Genomic DNA, 18,938 nt, shown 5'->3' with positions numbered 1-18,938 from the left:
TAGTTAGCCCCACAGGCTATACTGTACATTATACATTATGAAAGTTGGCTAGCCCCACAGGCTATACTGTACATTATACATTATGAAAGTTGGTTAGCCCCACAGGCTATACTGTACATTATACATTATGAAAGTTAGTTAGCCCCACAGGCTATACTGTACATTATACATTATGAAAGTTAGCTAGCCCAGCCCATAGGCTATACTGTACATTATACATTATGAAAGTTGGCTAGCCCCACAGGCTATACTGTACATTATACATTATGAAAGTTGGCTAGCCCCACAGGCTATACTGTACATTATACATTATGAAAGTTGGTTAGCCCCACAGGCTATACTGTACATTATACATTATGAAAGTTGGTTAGCCCCATAGGCTATACTGTACATTATACATTATGAAAGTTGGTTAGCCCCACAGGCTATACTGTACATTATACATTATGAAAGTTGGTTAGCCCCACAGGCTATACTGTACATTATACATTATGAAAGTTGGCTAGCCCAGCCCATAGGCTATACTGTACATTATACATTATGAAAGTTAGCTAGCCCCATAGGCTATACTGTACATTATACATTATGAAAGTTGGCTAGCCCCACAGGCTATACTGTACATGATTATACATTATGAAAGTTGGCTAGCCCCATAGGCTATACTGTACATTGCATCTACCTTATATTATATGCTTTGGTGAAACGAGATTGTTATATTGTCTGCCCATGTAGAAGAGGAGTTGGAGAAGTAGGGCATCACAGCATTTGTTTACAGAAGTTTGACCTGTCATTATCAGGGAATAAAAGATGAATCCTATGTTCATAGATAAGCATTACAAAACATAACGCAATCTACACCGGTCATGTGGTGCCTTCAGAAAGTTCAGAAAGTATTCACACCCCAGCCTGATTTTATTACTGGTCTGGATCTTGTAGAAAAAAAGCCCAGATTATATAAAAAAATATTGATCCATTTCAAATATGATTTCAAGAAAACATATTGCATTTCTCCGATAGTGTTTCATATCAGTTCTGACCTAATGCTGCTCATTGACGATATTGATTTCATCTTGTATGGAATAATATAAAACTGTTGACTCCTGGGGAAGAATTGATTCTCCCAGATCATCCTATACTGATGATAACCACTGTTTGTCTACATGTAGTCGTCGTTTTCCTTGACTAGTGGTCTGTAGGCTGCCTTGCACAGTAAACTCCCATCCAGCTGGTGGCGCTGCTCACCCTCACTAGAACCATTGACTTTTCTAAAATGATTTTCACTACAACACGGAAGTAGGATTGGAGACGAGTTTTTTTTTTTTGCATTCCTTTTGTGGAGTAAAGAAAGACAGATTGACTGAACTGAATAGGCTACCCAATTCTAAGTCGACTGAAATATGTCTAAACTACAGTTGTTGCGTGTGTTTTTAAATGATCGTTTAACTTCGGCTACTGTGGATATTTTTGGGGAAGTTGAGAAAACGGTAGTAGAATACCAGGAGGAGAATGATCGGCTACGGAGACTGCTGCGGAGGACACCAGAGATACAACTATGTAGAATAGGTTCGTAATCCTATTAAGTTATACTTATAGCTAGCTATAGTTCTACTCAATTAATTACACTTGTAAGAGATCCCCATTTCCACAATTTTAAGAATTATTATTATTTGTAATTTTGTTTTAATTTTACAGTTGTGTTTGTCACGAAAAGCTGATTGATATAGCGTACAGCTATCTATCTGCACTCGGTAACGTCTTAAGGCAGGTAAGAGACAATTTATGCTCGACTCCAAAATGTGGTCGTAGACGTTGTATGGATGGATGATGTGGCGCAATTCGCGACCCCTCCAGAGGCACACACAGGCCAGATTAGTTTTATTGGTCACATCTGTTCACATCTGTTGTCTAGTTTGTCTCTTTCTTTCTTTTTTAATAATGCATGAGTTTGTTTTAATGCTAGGGGTTTGAGAGATCTTACAAAAAAAAGGAAAAGCTTTATTGTTATATTGTAAACGCAGTAACGCAGACTTTGCCCTTCAGGGAAACTCATTGGTGTGAAAGTGATTTGAAATTTTGGAGACGTGGCCTGTTTCAGTCATGGACCAAACTATTCTGCTGGTGTTTTGACGCTTATCAACCAGTATAAAGGCGACATTCCACGTCTTCACAGGATGGGAGATGGGTCATAGTAACTGTTAAAACATGGCAATGCTATTTTCATCATCTGTAATGTGTATGGACACATGCTCCATATAAGACCCCCTTTTGCCCAACTTCCTAGAAAATGAGAGGGTTTTTCTCAAAACAAATACTCAGAGGCTTTTCTAATTCTCTCCGGGGATTTTAATCAAAACACCTGATGCATCTGCTGATCGTTTTCCTCCTAGAATGAGTCAAAGCTCTCAAAATAACAATCTCGTTACAACGTTATGCAATGATCTCTCTGTTGATGCCTGGTGTTAATTCAATCCGGATATAAAGGGTTATACCCGGACCAACAAAAATATGTCATTTAAAATCTAGAATAGATTTCCTAATTTCCCCCGTTTTGTTACAGATGTAGATCATCAGTTGGCTCCCTTTTCTGATCCTCATTTGATTTCCCTGAATTTAAAAGCTACTAAAAAAAATCTAAAGGTATTCAGGGATATTGGACATTTTAAACAACACACTTCTTAAAGATCCTATTTTCATTGGAAACATCAAATCTCAAGAAAAGACTTGGGTCCTGGAAGTAGATGGGGAATTCTTCAAATATAAAGTCAGAGTTGTAGATGTTAAACGTTCCAAAGAGCATGAAGCACCTGAAGAAGCTTAAGAGAAAAATGGTTTTGATGAGCAAGCTTGACAGTTTTCTACAGAAAGATAATCTATCTCAAGAAGAAGAGTCTGTATCTAAATCTTTACAACTAGAATTAGAACAGTTTTGCACAGATCTAGCAAAGATCAAAATGGATTGAAGAGGGGGAATATTCTAGCATTGAATGAGTTTCCAATACCTTTCAGAGAGTTTATTTCTGTGATCAAAGCCGTTCCCAGTGGTCTAACTACACTAATGAAAACTCATCTTAGCTTTGGTGATGATCACACAGTTTATCCAGAACTCAGATTGGAAGGCGTGAGCTTTAAGAAATGTTGTTGTAACAAATACATAAGACACATTTTTCCATTCACGGAACCAACTTATGCCTAGAGGGCGAAAAAAATTCTGGAACATTACATGGAAAAAAGCTTGCTTGATGCCTTACAAATATTGTATACCAAACAAATTTAAGGAAGTGCACTTTAAGATTATACATAAGATATATCCATGTAATTCTATGTTGTCCAAATTTGCTGATATTGATAATATCTGTGGAGGTGAAAATCTGTGGTAGATTTTTTTTTAAAATTAAAAATACTTATTTACCTTTTTGAACAATATCCATGTTTTTGACATGAAGGATATAATATGTTACTATTGCAATGATAACAAGACCATTGAAATTATTGTGCTTTTTTTCTTCTTCTTGTTGCCGAATACTTTATACACAAACAAAAATTCCAGAATTCTATACCAAAATTAGAAATATTTTTGATTAGAATTGTATTATCTTGTAAAGACATTATCCCTAGTGAATAACGACAAGAATAACATCTTCCTGGATCATTAAGATTTTTTTCAGAGTGAATATAATTGCATTAGAATTGTCATATGTAAAAAAATAAAATATAATATTTTTAGATTATTTATATATATATTTGTATTATTTAGTATTTTCTTGTTTATACCTGTATTATTATTATTATTATTATTATTATTATTTGACATGTTTTATGTAGGGATGTAAGTTGTTAATTTTGTATAATGAATAAAACATGTAATTAAATAAAAAAGGCCAAATTGAGCTCTGTACAGCATCGCCGCGCACCTTTCAAATGTTGTGACAATGTGGATGGCGCCATATAGCTCCGCATTGACATGATTGGTTGACGGTAGGTGAGGGCGGGAGGTCTTGTATAAACACAAACTCACTTCCTTGACAACTTCCTTTGACAACTTCCTTGACAACAGCTCTGCGTTGTTCCGCGAAGCGCAAGAACTGTGAACGCCCTGACGTCAGATTGACAAATGCGGCGGCTGTCAGCCTACATTTACATTTTAATAATTTAGCAGACGCTCTTATCCAGATCGACTTACAGTAGTGAATGTATACATTTCATACATTTTTTTCCCCGTACTGGTCCCCGGTTATTACTTTTTGATGTGCAACGGTCGATATGCAATCATTTTAATCTGTACTTGCATACGACGTTATTGGATCATTTTCAAAGCGTGGTACATTTTCAACCAACCTTTACTTGCCGGTACTTCCTTAATTCTCATCTGGAAGGTAATGATTTTTATTTATTTAACCTTTAATTTTGACAGGGAGTCAATGCTGAGACCAAGGTCTCTTTTCCAGATGAGCCCTCTATAGCATAATTTTCATGAGTCATTTAGCAAACTCTTATCCAGAGCGATTCACAGTTAGTGCATTCATTTTAAGATAGCTAGGTGGGACAAGCACATCTCACAGGCATAGTAAGTACACTTCTCCTCAAAATAGTTATGAGCAAAGTCAGAGCTGGGGGGGTCAAGGTCAAGTGTTGTTTATTTATATATGTGTGTGTATGTCTATCTTTTTTGAGGAGGGGGGTATTTTTGGGGAGGGGGGGTATTTAAGATAATCTTTGAGCAATACAATACACATACAATAAGCATATTAAACTACACATTCATATACGGCAGGTATCCTAGTGGTTAGAGCATTGACCTGTAACCGAAAGGTTGCTAGGGATTCAGTTGCTAGATCAAATCCCCGAGCTGACAAGGTAAAAATCTGTAGTTCTGCCCCTGAACAAGGCAGTTAACCCACTGTTCCCTGGTAGGCCGTCATTGTAAATAAGAAATTGTTCTTAACTGACTTGCCTGGTTAAATAAAGGTAAAATAAAAAAATATGTAGTTATACACAACAACACACGAAAAGCAAAACAGCCATTCTCCAGTCCACCTGGCCATGCTGCTGCTCCAGTTTCCACTGTTCTGCCTGCGGCTACGGAACCCTGACCTGTTCACCGGACGTGCTTGTTGCACCCTCGACAATTACTATGATTATTATTATTTGACCATGCTGGTCATTTACGAACATTTTAACATCTTGACCATGTTCTGTTATAATATCCACCCTGCACAGCCAGAAGAGGACTGGCCACCCCTCATAGCCTGGTTCCTCTCTAGGTTTCTTCCTAGGTTTTTGGCCTTTCTCAGGAGTTTTTCCTAGGGAGTTTTTCCCAGCCACCGTGCTTCTTTCACATGCATTGCTTGCTGTTTGGGGTTTTAGGCTGAGTTTCTGTACAGCACTTTGAGATTTCAGCTAATGTACGAAGGGCTATATAAATAAATTTGATTTGATTTGATTCAGTAAAAAGTGTCTCCTAGCAACAGTCTGAAATTCCCTAGAGTCACCTAGAGTCTAGCCAACCTTCTGGTAAAGAATAACAGTGGTGAGTAATAAAACTATGATAAAACCGAAGGGCGATATGACAAACGTCATCCAGGGGTTTAAGAGTAGAGGCAGCTGCACTTTGGTAAATAGTATCACCATAATCAAGAACAGGTAGAAAGGTTGATTGGACAATCTGCTTCCTGCTGACTAGAGAGAGACACGATCTGTTTCTGTAAAACAAGAAAGACCATTAACGAGCTCATTCCTATGTTTTAAAAAAAGAAAACGATAAATCATTGTCAATCCGAATACCAAAGTATTTGTATACAGGGACTCGTTTGATTATAGAACCAGCCGATGAGTAAAGATGTAATCCGTCTGAGACAATCTTAGGAGAACTTGAAAACAACAAGTATTTAGTTTGTCCCGTAATAAGTAGCAGTTTTAAATCAGTAAGGGCTTCCTGCCCAGCTGCAAAATCAGACTGTAGCCTTGTCTCAGCCAGGTCAGCAGGGGGGGGGGGGGGTAATCAGACTGTAGCCTTGTCTCAGCCAGGTCAGCAGGGGGGTAATCAGACTGTAGCCTTGTCTCAGCCAGGTCACCAGGGGGGGGGGTAATCAGACTGTAGCCTTGTCTCAGCCAGGTCAGCAGGGGGGGGGGGGGGGGTAATCAGACTGCAGCCTTGTCTCAGCCAGGTCAGCAGGGGGGTAATCAGACTGTAGCCTTGTCTCAGCCAGGTCAGCAGGGGGGTAATCAGACTGTAGCCTTGTCTCAGCCAGGTCAGCAGGGGGGTAATCAGACTGTAGCCTTGTCTCAGCTAGGTCAGCAGGGGGGTAATCAGACTGTAGCCTTGTCTCAGCCAGGTCAGCAGGGGGGGGGGGGTAATCAGACTGCAGCCTTGTCTCAACCAGGTCAGCAGGGGGGTAATCAGACTGTAGCCTTGTCTCAGCCAGGTCAGCAGGGGGGTAATCAGACTGTAGCCTTGTCTCAGCTAGGTCAGCAGGGGGGTAATCAGACTGTAGCCTTGTCTCAGCCAGGTCAGCGGGGGGGGGGGGGGAATCAGACTGCAGCCTTGTCTCAGCGGGGGGGGGGGGGGGGTAATCAGACTGTAGCCTTGTCTCAGCCAGGTCAGCAGGGGGGGGGGGGGGGTAATCAGACTGCAGCCTTGTCTCAGCCAGGTCAGCAGGGGGGGGGGGGGGGGTAATCAGACTGTAGCCTTGTCTCTGCCAGGTCAGCAGGGGGGGGGGGGGGGGGGGGTAATCAGCCTGTAGCCTTGTCTCAGCCAGGTCAGCAGGGGGGGGGGGGGGGGTTATCAGACTGTAGCCTTGTCTCAGCCAGGTCAGCAGGGGGGGGGGGGGGGGGGGTAATCAGACTGCAGCCTTGTCTCAGCCAGGTCAGCAGGGGGGTAATCAGACTGTAGCCTTGTCTCAGCCAGGTCAGCAGGGGGGGGGGGGGGGTAATCAGACTGCAGCCTTGTCTCACCCAGGTCAGCAGGGGGGGGGGGGTAATCAGACTGCAACCTTGTCTCAGCCAGGTCAGCAGGGGGGGGGGGGGGGGGGGGTCATCAGACTGTAGCCTTGTCTCAGCCAGGTCAGCAGGGGGGGGTAATCAGACTGTAGCCTTGTCTCAGCCAGGTCAGCAGGGGGGGGGGGGGGTAATCAGACTGTAGCCTTGTCTCAGCCAGGTCAGCAGGGGGGGGGGGGTAATCAGACTGTAGCCTTGTCTCAGCCAGGTCACCAGGGGGGGGTAATCAGACTGTAGCCTTGTCTCAGCCAGGTCAGCAGGGGGGGGGGGGGTAATCAGACTGTAGCCTTGTCTCAGCCAGGTCAGCAGGGGGGGGGGGGTAATCAGACTGTAGCCTTGTCTCAGCCAGGTCACCAGGGGGGTAATCAGACTGTAGCCTTGTCTCAGCCAGGTCAGCGGGGGGGGGGGGGGGTAATCAGACTGTAGCCTTGTCTCAGCCAGGTCAGCAGGGGGGGGGGGGTAATCAGACTGTAGCCTTGTCTCAGCCAGGTCAGCAGGGGGGGGGGGGGTAATCAGACTGTAGCCTTGTCTCAGCCAGGTCAGCAGGGGGGGGGGGGGTAATCAGACTGTAGCCTTGTCTCAGCCAGGTCATCAGGGGGGTAATCAGACTGTAGCCTTGTCTCAGCCAGGTCAGCAGGGGGGGGGGGGGTAATCAGACTGTAGCCTTGTCTCAGCCAGGTCAGCGGGGGGGGGGGGGGGGGTAATCAGACTGTAGCCTTGTCTCAGCCAGGTCAGCAGGGGGGGTAATATAATAGTATCATCCGCATAGAGATTAAATGTACCACTTTTAACAGATTGATTAATAGCATTTATATAAATAGTGAAAAGAACAGGTCCTTCAGAACACCTTGATGTACTTCAGGAAATTCTGACTTAACCCCATCAATCACGATGGCCTGAGTTCTGCCACTGATATAATCATGAAACCATGAACAGGCGTCAGACCTCAGGCTTATCGAGGACAACTTTATTCAATTAAATAGCATGATCGACAGTATCAAAAGCTTTAGACAGGTCCACAAACAAAGCAGCACATGTCATTTTAGTGTCTAAAGTATTGAGAATCTCATTAATGACTAACGTGGATGCTGTAATAGTGCTACCTGATTGGATGCCCCAGGACTAAACCCTGATTGGATGCCCCAGGACTAAACCCTGATTGGATGCCCCAGGACTAAGCCCTGATTGGATGCCCAGGACCAAACCCTTATTGGATGCCCAGGACTAAAGCCTGATTGGATGCCCAGGACTAAACCCTGATTGGATGCCCAGGACTAAACCCTGACTGGATGCCCCAGGACTAAACCCTGATTGGATGCCCCAGGACTAAACCCTGATTGGATGCCCCAGGACTAAACCCTGATTGGATGCCCCAGGACTAAACCCTGATTGGATGCCCCAGGACTAAACCCTGATTGGATGCCCCAGGACTAAACCCTGATTGGATGCCCCAGCCCTAAACCCTGATTGGATGCCCCAGGACTAAACCCTGATTGGATGCCCCAGGACTAAACCCTGATTGGATGCCCCAGGACTAAACCCTGATTGGATGTCCAGCCCTAAACCCTGATTGGATGCCCCAGGACTAAACCCTGATTGGTTTACACTCAAAATACATTTCTCAGATAAAAAAAAAAAAGAGCAAAGTTGTACATTTGACCAGGGATTCTAGAATCTTATCTAGACAGGAAGCCTTGAAATGGGGCGATGATAATGAAGATCTGTACTGTCCCGTTCTTATGGAGAGGCAGAACAACAGCTGATTTCCATACTTATGGAATATCTCCTGATAACGTTAAATACAAAATAAAAAGTGGGTTATTGAGCCAACAATGATGGGCACTGCGCACTTAAACAAACCGGGATCCAAATTGGTCGGCTGCTGTGGATTTCTTGTTGTCTATTGCTAGCAAAGCATCCAGGACTTGTTTTTCTGTAAATAGCCTAAAAATAATTGCTTTGCCTATCATTTCTCTGATCATTCAGCAGGTTTCTCCTGTCAGCATCCTGCCCAGTATCATTGTGAATAGGTTTAGAAGTTCTTTCAAAAAGAGAGAGCCCGCTGAAATAAAATGGTGATTCAATACATCAACGATAACTTTATTTTTTCTGTGATGAGACCAGTGTCTGAATTCATATGTTGTGGCAGAGAGGACAAAGTAGAACTCTTCAGGGATAGTTTATCAAAGGGATAAAATCATATTTGGGGTGAAATGCCCCTTACAATGGATTTGTGTCTGAAGGCCCATGGTGTCAGAATCTACAATAAACCATTGTTTTCTTCAGCCTAGAGTTAGCATAATTAGCTAGCAGTGTCGAAATCCATGAATGGAAACGGTTGGACCGCTATAGGAAATGCTGCATTGCAAGTTGAAAGTTCCTCAAAAACACTTCAAACTAAGTTTGATAGTTGATAGAGGTAGCAGGGATGTTTTTTACATACATACTGCTGAAATAAATCACTGTAATATTGTTACTTTGAACTGTAACTTCATTCCTGACGTAGCCACAGAGCATTAGGTGCCTCATTTATGAACCCCAAAACATGCTTATGCCAATTTTTCACACAAAACTCAACATTTATGAAAACATTAACTTGACTTGAGAATGTGCTTATCCTCGCAGACTTTCGACCATGAATAGATACTGTTTTCTAGTGGTGTATGTATTTGGATTACAAGAAAGCAAAAGCCTTGAGACTCTTATTCATGAAAAAAATTAAACGGTTAGCTAAATATAATAACAAGATGGAATAATTTGCTGTTCGTGAGAACAGCTAAAAGCGATTGATTTATCTTTGCATTCTAAAATAATTAGAAAGGCATCTACAGTGCATTCGGAAGGTATTCAGACCCCTTGATTTCCCCCCCCTAATTTTGTTACGTTATAGAGTTATTCTAAAACTGTTTAAATAGTTTTTTTTCCGTCATCAATCTACACACAATACCCCATAATGACATCACAATACCCCATAATGACATCACAATACCCCATAATGACATCACAATACCCCATAATGACATCACAATACCCCATAATGACAAAGCAAAAACAGGACCTCAGACTGGGGAGAGAAATGCCAAGAATGTGCAAAGCTGTCATCAAGGCAAAGGGTGGCTACTTTGAAGAATCTCAAATATATTTTGATTTATTTTAACACTTGTTTTTGGTGTTATTTCATAGTTTTGATGTCTTCACGATTATTCTACAATGTAGAAAATAATAAGAAATGAAGAAAAACCATTGAATGAGTCGGTGTGTCCAAATTTACTTTTGACTGGTACTGTATGTAAATAAGGTATTTCCGTTTTTTTTGGTTTAATACATTTGCACAAATTTCTAAAAACCTGTTTTCACTTTGTCATTATGGGTTATTGTGTGTAGATTGCTGAGGATTTACTTCTTAAAAAAAAATATATATTGTAGAATAAGGCTTGTAGAATAATACTTCCCGAAAGCACTGTAGATCAGAGATCTATAATTTAAGTGTTCTATTTAATTCTGTAGCATATAAATGACCTCTGCTATTCCTCTCCTTCCCTCCAGACTCCCTGCAGCTCTCTGTCTCTGAAGAGGAGGTTCCCCCTGAGCAGCAGCACTGTGAGCAGGAGTGGAGCCCCAGTCTGGGACAGGAGGACCCAGAGACCAGAAAGATGAAAGAGGAACAAGAGGAAGTCAGGACCAGTCAGGACAAAGAGCAGCTTCAAGGGCTCGTTGATACCAGAGACTCCATATTCACTACTTCCTGTGTGAAAAGTGAATGTGATCAGATGGACCCACATCAAGAAGCCATACTAGCTGAACACCCAACTCTCTGTCCACTGAAAACGTCTAAACTACAGTCGTTTCGTGTGTTGTTAAATGATCGTTTAACGGCGTCTTCTGCTATGGAGATTTTCGGGAAAGTTGAGAAAACTGTAGCAGAGTACCAGGAAGAGAATGATCTGCTACGGAGACTGCTGGGGAGGACACCAGAGATAAAACTATGTAGAATAGGTTTGTATGTATATCTACTGATAGTTAGCTATAGTTCTAGTAAATTAATAAACTGTTCAGGCTTTCAGACAATTTTAAGTAGTAGCTTTATAAATATACTAAAAGTAGCACTGATGTACCAGCATCGTCACATATTTTTTCCATTGACGAATGTTGAATAAAATTCTATTTGAATTTACTCCATTTCCAGAAAGTTCATCCTTACGTTGCCCTTCTGACTCCAGTGCTACACTGAAGTAATTCAACGTCCATTTTGATTTAGCTGAGGACGATGATTTGGTCAAGTGTGAAACGTTTTATCTAGAAACAATTGATCCTTGATTGCAATAAGGTTTTGGAAACCTCGAAAACAAAACTTAATAATTTTCCTAAATAACTTTAGAAATACAAAAGATACACTTTCAATTTTTGTATTTTTTTTAACACAAACCAATATTTTGTTTAGCGGTTATACAAAAAGTCAGCGTGAGTTTTGTACACGTTGGCCACGGTGTGTTCCATAATAGGAATGAGAACCCAAGTGAATGAGAGCAAGTACCTAGATAACTGCACTCAGACATGTTTAAAGGCTGTGTTTTAAGGCTGCGTCGCTCATAGACATCCATGCCAAAAAAAGCATGTTTACATTTTATTTTTTAAATCATAGAGATCTATAATTCATGTGTATGATTCAAATGTTCTATTTAATTATGTGGTATATAGATAACCTCTACCCTCCTCTCCTTCTCTCCAGACTCCCTGCAGCTCTCTGTCTCTGAAGAGGAGGTTCCCCCTGAGCAGCAGCACTGTGAGCAGGAGTGGAGCCCCAGTCTGGGGCAGGAAGACCCAGAGATCATACAGATTAAAGAGGAACAGGAGGAAGTCAGGACCAGTCAGGAGGAAGAGCATCTTCAAGGGCTCTTTGTTACCAAAGACTCCATATTCACTACTTCCTGTGTGAAAAGTGAATGTGATCAGGAGGACCCACTTCAGTCCTTGACTCTTCCCCAAACCCAGACTGTGGAGAATGGAGAGAGAGACTCTAAACCAGTGGATCTCAAACCTTTTGTCACTGTGACCCATATTAATGGTCTCTACATTCCCTGTGACCCTCCAGATAATCAAAACAATGCCTCCAGTCACAGCTCAGCTGTAAGCAGTGACACAGTAGGACTTGACAGCAGCCCACCATTGGATCCGAACACGTCAATGGAGAAACACTGTTCCAAACTCAGCCTCACATCGATAAAAACTCACAGCTGTCGTGACTGTGGTGAAACTTTTGCTCTGAAAGCTGATCTGGAGAAGCATGTGACTCTCACCAAGAAGAGACCCAGTGAATGTGTCTTCTGCAAAAAACACTACAAATCCACCTGTAAACTGAAGGCCCACGTCCGACTCTGTCACGGTGTAAAACCCTTCACCTGCCCTGTTTGTGGCAAGACCTTCAAACTAAAAAAATATCTGTCCAGACACATCAGGATGCACACAGGAGAGAAATCATTTATCTGTGGTGACTGTGGGAAGAGCTTCTATCGCAAGGAGAACCTAACCATGCATATACGGACTCACACAGGGGAGAAATTATTCAGCTGTGGTGACTGCGGGAAAAGCTTCAGTATCAAGAATAACCTAACCATGCATAAACTGATTCACACAGGAGAGAAACCATTTAGTTGTGGTTACTGTGGGAAGAGCTTTAGTCAGAAGGGGGACCTAGGGAGGCATATATTGATTCACACAGGAGAGAAACCATTTAGCTGTGAAGACTGTGATAAAAGCTTCAGACACAAGGGGTCCCTAACCAAACATATATGGACTCACACAGGAGAGAAACCGTTTAGCTGTGGTGACTGTGGGAAAAACTTTTATCGTAAGGAACACTTAACCGTGCATCTACTGACTCACACAGGAGAGAAACCGTTTATTTGTGGTGACTGTGGGAAGAGCTTTAATCAGAAGGGATCCCTTAAGGCACATATACTGATTCACACAGGAGAGAAATTATTTATCTGTGGTGACTGTGGGAAAAGCTTCAGTCTGAAGAAGCACTTAACTGTGCATATTCTGACTCACACAGGAGAGAAACCATTTAGCTGTGGTGACTGTGGGAAAAGCTTCAGTCAGAAGGCCCACCTAAATAATCATATACGTACTCACACAGGAGAGAAACCATTTAGCTGTTGTTACTGTGGGAAAAGCTTTAGTCAGAAGGGTGTCCTAGGGAGGCACATACTGACTCACACAGGAGAGAAATTATTTAGCTGTTGTGACTGTGGGAAAAGCTTCAGTCTGAAGGACCACCTAAATAAGCATATACTGACTCACACAGGAGAGAAACCATTTAGCTGTTGTTACTGTGGGAAAAGCTTCAGTCAGAAGGGGGTCCTAGTGAGACACATACGGACTCACACAGGAGAGAAACCATTTAGCTGTGGAGACTGTGGGAAAAGCTTCAGTCAGAAGGTGGTCCTAGGGAGACACATACGGACTCACACAGGAGAGAAACAATTTAGCTGTGGAGACTGTGGGAAAATATTTAGTGTCAAGAGGAACCTAATCAAACACAAACGGATTCACACAGGAGAGAAACAACATGGCTGCTCAGTCTGTGATAAAATATTCACTCAGAAGACTAATCTGTTGAGGCATGTTAAAAACAACCACAAAGAAAGTAAATGAAGACACAGACACAGAGAGGGGACTAAGAGAGTATTCAGATACACTCAAGATCCCCTGTGGACCAACTCTAGCTGGTCCTCCTGGTCCTGCTCAGTCCAATGTCACAGTAATGATATAATGTATTTATGTTGGCTGTTGCTGCTTTGTTCATGAAAGGGGCAATCTGCAGTTCAGACAACAACAGGTAAACAACTAATGGATGGGGTTGGAGAATTGGAAAACACTAAAAGGCATAGATTGATAAATGGATGCAAGATGTCAAACTATTGAGCTAATGTATATAATTTGCCTGAAGCTACTTGTTCATTTTGTAAACAGAAGTACGAATGATTGTATGATTTGGCAAGTTAGTCATTTAACTTGGCAAAATATTCTAAAATAACATGTTAGAAAGATAAGCATGAAAGGGTTATGGTCTAATTGACTCAACAACCACAAAACCGTATATCTAAGTGTAGGGTACTAAGTGAATTAGAAAATCAATAGTTATTTCTTGTTGCTTATCAAAGTTAGCTGGCTAACTCCTCAAACCAGCTACGTAGTATACCCCTCTGGTTGCTTATCAAAGTTAGCTGGCTAACTCCTCAAACCAGCTACGTAGTATACCCCTCTGGTTGCTTATCAAAGTTAGCTGGCTAACTCATTGATCCTGCTTTGCAGTTAAAACAACAACAAAGTGGGCACCCGCCACTGTTTTGCTAAACAGCTGAGGGATAGGGTTGGAGAAATGTAAACACTCAAATTCAGACAGATTTATGATAGTTAATCTTATTTATTACATTAAATATTGCACAATTTATCGTATCAGTGCAGACGAGCGTCAGAGCCGGTGTAGTAGGATTCTCTTATTCCTGTATTGACGCTTTGCCTTTTTTATGGTTCGTCAGAAAGTGTAGGATTCCTTATAAGCGTCCCGCTCCTTGAATGCGTCAGCTCTAGTCTTTAGTTCAGTGCGGATGTTGTCTTGACTTCTGCTTGGGGTATGTACCTACGGTTTGTGTGGACGACGTTGTCGATGCACTTATTAATGAAGCCGGTGACTGATGTGATATCAGATGAATCCCTGAAGCTTGGCTGCAACCCTTCTAAGCCTATACTGCCCTTCAGTCCCTAGACTTTTTTGCGCTGACGGAAACATAGATTATCCCAGATACTACTCTAGCTGCTCTCTGCATCTTACTGTGTGTTCTCTTATAGTCTGAGAGCGTCTGGTCGTTGCGGTGGTGGCACAGGGTTACTCATTTCTCCTAAATGGAGATTTTCTATTTTATCCCTCACTCACCTGTCCATCTCCTCATTCTGTCCCATATTACCTCCCGCCTGGCTCGGTCCTCCCCTCCTGCTCCGTGGCTGAGTGACTCATTGTGAGCTTACAGAACAGAGCTACGGGCAGCTGAGCGAAAATTTGGAATACTTTCGGAGGACCTATCATCCCTTCACTCCCTCTTCTCTACCTCCTCTTCCTTTGTATCCACTGCTAAAGCCACTTTCTATCACTCTAAATGTCAAGCTTCTGCCTCTAACCCTAGAAACTATTTCCCTCCTGTGGACTATTTTATCAAGAAAGTTGATGACATCCTCTCATCATTCACTCAGCCTATTGAGTCCACTGGTCCCACTCACACATGCAGTGGTTCCTCAATTAAAAGTTTTGAGTTTATGCTGTGACCATTTGTAGTAGATGGTGGCATTCTGTCATTGCACCACACTGTCACAAGGGGGAGTTAGAACGCTGATTTATCCGTAGTCTAAACTGTGACAGGAATTGACTATATTTTCCTGAATTAATGGATGTGTTTTCAGTCTGAGAGTCTCTCTTCTCTGGCACTAGAGTCCTGCATCAGGCAACAACAACAACAACAAAATTGCTGGCGGTGGTCCTGGAGTTGAGAGAGAACTTGGGTAAATATAATGGTGCAAACACACTTGACATGTGGACTGACGATTTTCTAAAAATAGGCAAGGTGGGCTTTTGGTTTCTCTATTTTAAAATGTTTAGACAATTCAAAACATACACATGCAAACAACAACTACATCACACCTGCCCAGACCCACCTGCTCACACCCCCATCTCCAGACCCACCTGCTCACACCTCCATCTCCAGATCAACTACATCACACCTCCATCTCCAGATCTCTCCGCCACATGGCCTCAAACTGCACCATTTTGTTTCTCTCCGTCGCCCATACACACTTTCAATATTTGGATATTGAGGCCATGTGGCAAAGAAATGATCAGTCTATAATTTTAATGGTAGGTTTATTTGAACAGTGAGAGACAGAATAAAAACAAAAAAATCCAGAAAAACGCATGTCAAAAATGTTATAAATTGATTTGCATTTTAATGAGGGAAATAAGTATTTGACCCCTCTGCAAAGCATGACTTCGTACTTGGTGGCAAAACCCTTGTTGGCAATCACAGGGGTCAGACGTTTCTTGTAGTTGGCCACCAGGTTTGCACACATCTCAGGAGAGATTTTGTCCCGCTCCTCTTTGCAGATCTTCTCCAAGTCATTAAGGTTTTGAGGCTGATGTTTGGCAACTCGAACCTTCAGCTCCCTCCACAGATTTTCTATGGGATTAAGGTCTGGCGACTGGCTAGGCCACTCCAGGACCTTAATGTGCTTCTTCTTGAGCCACTCCTTTGTTGCCTTGGCCGTGTGTTTTGGGTCATTGTCATGCTGGAATACCCATCCACGACCCATTTTCAATGCCCTGGCTGAGGGAAGGAGGTTCTCACCCAAGATTTGATGGTACATGGCCTCGTCCATCGTCCCTTTGATGCGGTGAAGTTGTCCTGTCCCCTTAGCAGAAAAACACCCCCAAAGCATAATGTTTCCACCTCCATGTTTGACGGTGGGGATGGTGTTCTTGGGGTCATAGGCAGCATTCCTCCTCCTCCAAACATGGCAAGTTGAGTTGATGCCAAAGAGCTCCATTTTGGTCTCATCTGACCACAACACTTTCACCCAGTTGTCCTCTGAATCATTCAGATGTTCATTGGCAAACTTCAGACGGGCATGTATATGTGCTTTCTTGAGCAGGGGGACCTTGCGGGCGCTGCAGGATTTCAGTCCTTCACGGCGTAGTGTGTTACCAATTGTTTTCTTGGTGACTATGGTCCCAGCTGCCTTGAGATCATTGACAAGATCCTCCCGTGTAGTTCTGGGCTGATTCCTCACCATTCTCATGATCATTGCAACTCCACGAGGTGAGATCTTGCATGGAGCCCCAGGCCGAGGGATATTGACAGTTCTTTTGTGTTTCTTTCATTTGCGAATAATCGCACCAACTGTTGTCACCTTCTCACCAAGCTGCTTGGCGATGGTCTTGTAGCCCATTCCAGCCTTGTGTAGGTCTACAATCTTGTCCCTGACATCCTTGGAGAGCTCTTTGGTCTTGGCCATGGTGGAGAGTTTGGAATCTGATTGATTGATTGCTTCTGTGGACAGGTGTCTTTTATACAAGTAACAAGGTGAGATTAGGAGCACTCCCTTTAAGAGTGTGCTCCTAATCTCAGCTCGTTATTTCTAACTCCACCCATAGCATGGATTATGATAACCTAATGACAAATAAAGTGAGTTTCTGAAACACGGTTGCTGATGTAAAGAAAACACTGAAAGAATGTCCAGTGAGGATTTGTCAGCATAAAGCCGAGTGACTCACTCATTCGTGGCTTTGGATCTAAATAAATAAGTACCAACATTCTTTCTGATAGATAAATAAATGTTTTGACCAAGTTAATCTGCTCATGTTGTGTGTGTTAAATTATTTGACATTGAACACCATTTCTAACTCAATATCACAGACCAGATTTTCCCTCACAAAAAAATGCATAAAAAGATTGTGCTTTAAAAAATATATATATCTAATTCAATAATATATTTGTACCTCTGCAGATGCTGTGTGTTTATTTACATGATGATGATGATGATGATGGACAGCTGGAGGAATTTCAAAAACAAAAACATGTTTTCAAACACTTGTTTTTCACAAGTGTAGCAGGTTGTGAACTCTTCATACCTCAATTTATTTACAAAATGGTAGTTTAATAGCCCGGCTACTGTAGGTGTGAAAATCCACCCAACTTCCAATGTATTCGATGCTTAAGTACTCTAAAGTTTTTACATTTGTAACTCAAAAAAGTCATGCAAATGCTAAATGTTGGCTAAAGCATATACTGTACAGTATTTGTTCATCAACATCTTTATGTTTTCGTTAATAAAATAACGATAAAAAATACTTTCAAAATGCAGATGCTTATTTCAATTACGGTCAAAATCTCAGATACATTTTAGTTGCACTTTCCCCCACAACCACGGGTAAAACTTTGCTGAGATGATCAATGTATTTGTTGCATTGTTGTATCGTCAGTTTCTTAATCCAAAACGTCTTGATGGCCTTGACCAGTTCATCTTTGTTTGTAGGCTTGGCAGAGTTACGGATTAATGTTTTCAGTTGATGTCAAACAAGTTGGATCGGGTATAAATCAGGAGACCTACATGTAGACATGAGAAAAATATGTTTAGATATACTGTAGGCTACATGAGTCTCACTAGTGTTGAGTAATGTGCTGTTAAAAGTGTTGTAGGTCTTTTATTTAACTAGATCAAGGTCCACTTAATCTGCTGGCCTCTTGACCCAGTTTATTCCCTCATTTGCAATGCAAACCCGGGTGGCAGTGTGTTTTGGGTCATTGTCTGCATTTGGAGAAGGAAAAAATACATTTAGCCTCGCAGCCAACATTAAGTACAATACTAGAAATAGACATGTAAATAGGCCTAAACATAACAAAATATTGCTATAATCCTACCTTGAAAGAAACGATGTGGTCCCAGAAACACCTCTCTGACGAAGGGTCCAGCATATCTCATTGATGATTTCATTCCTCAAAGAAATCTCGAGCCATGATACCTGAAAAAGGAGGCAACAGTGAATTGTGGAACACATAGCAGTCCGTGAGGTGTAGGCTACAATATTTTATGTACCTTTTGCTTTGTAAATAGCTAAACTTACCATCAAAAATCAAATATGGGCCTGGTCCCTGGCGAGAAATTGCCCCCCACACATGGAGTTTGAGGGGATGCTTGGGACTCGGCTTGCTTGATCTTCTTCCTGTTTTTCTGTAGCATATTTGAGCAAGTTGTTCGAGGGATACGGTTGATTCATTTGTGAAGATGATGTCATTGAATGTCTCGTCAGCTTTGATCCATGCCTGGGCCTGCAGGACGCAAAGTCCTTTGTTTGTCAGATGAATCATTTACATTTACATTTAAGTCATTTAGCA

General features: G+C 42.0%; 2 protein-coding genes across 2 annotated transcripts; both read left to right on the top strand.

The window, feature by feature from the left end:
* Positions 1 to 1,273: 1,273 nt before the first annotated feature.
* On the top strand, positions 1,274 to 11,760 carry LOC115183219 (uncharacterized; the record flags this gene model as incomplete). Its single annotated transcript, XM_029744554.1, has 3 exons — positions 1,274 to 1,563; positions 10,540 to 10,989; positions 11,723 to 11,760. Coding segments are annotated over exons 1-3 (654 nt in total), but the record flags the coding sequence as incomplete, so codon positions are not given.
* A 53-nt stretch (positions 11,761 to 11,813) lies between these two features.
* LOC115183218 (gastrula zinc finger protein XlCGF57.1-like) lies at positions 11,814 to 13,978 on the top strand. Its single transcript, XM_029744553.1, has one exon. The coding sequence runs from the start codon at positions 12,178 to 12,180 to the stop codon at positions 13,648 to 13,650; it is 1,473 nt and encodes a 490-aa protein (XP_029600413.1). The 5' UTR covers positions 11,814 to 12,177; the 3' UTR covers positions 13,651 to 13,978.
* Positions 13,979 to 18,938: the final 4,960 nt, after the last annotated feature.

This window comes from Salmo trutta, unplaced genomic scaffold (genome assembly GCF_901001165.1).
Source record: "Salmo trutta unplaced genomic scaffold, fSalTru1.1, whole genome shotgun sequence".
Lineage (NCBI taxonomy): Eukaryota > Metazoa > Chordata > Actinopteri > Salmoniformes > Salmonidae > Salmo > Salmo trutta.
The sequence above is the reverse complement of the archived record's forward strand: the minus strand, read 5'-3'. Positions and strand labels throughout refer to the sequence as shown.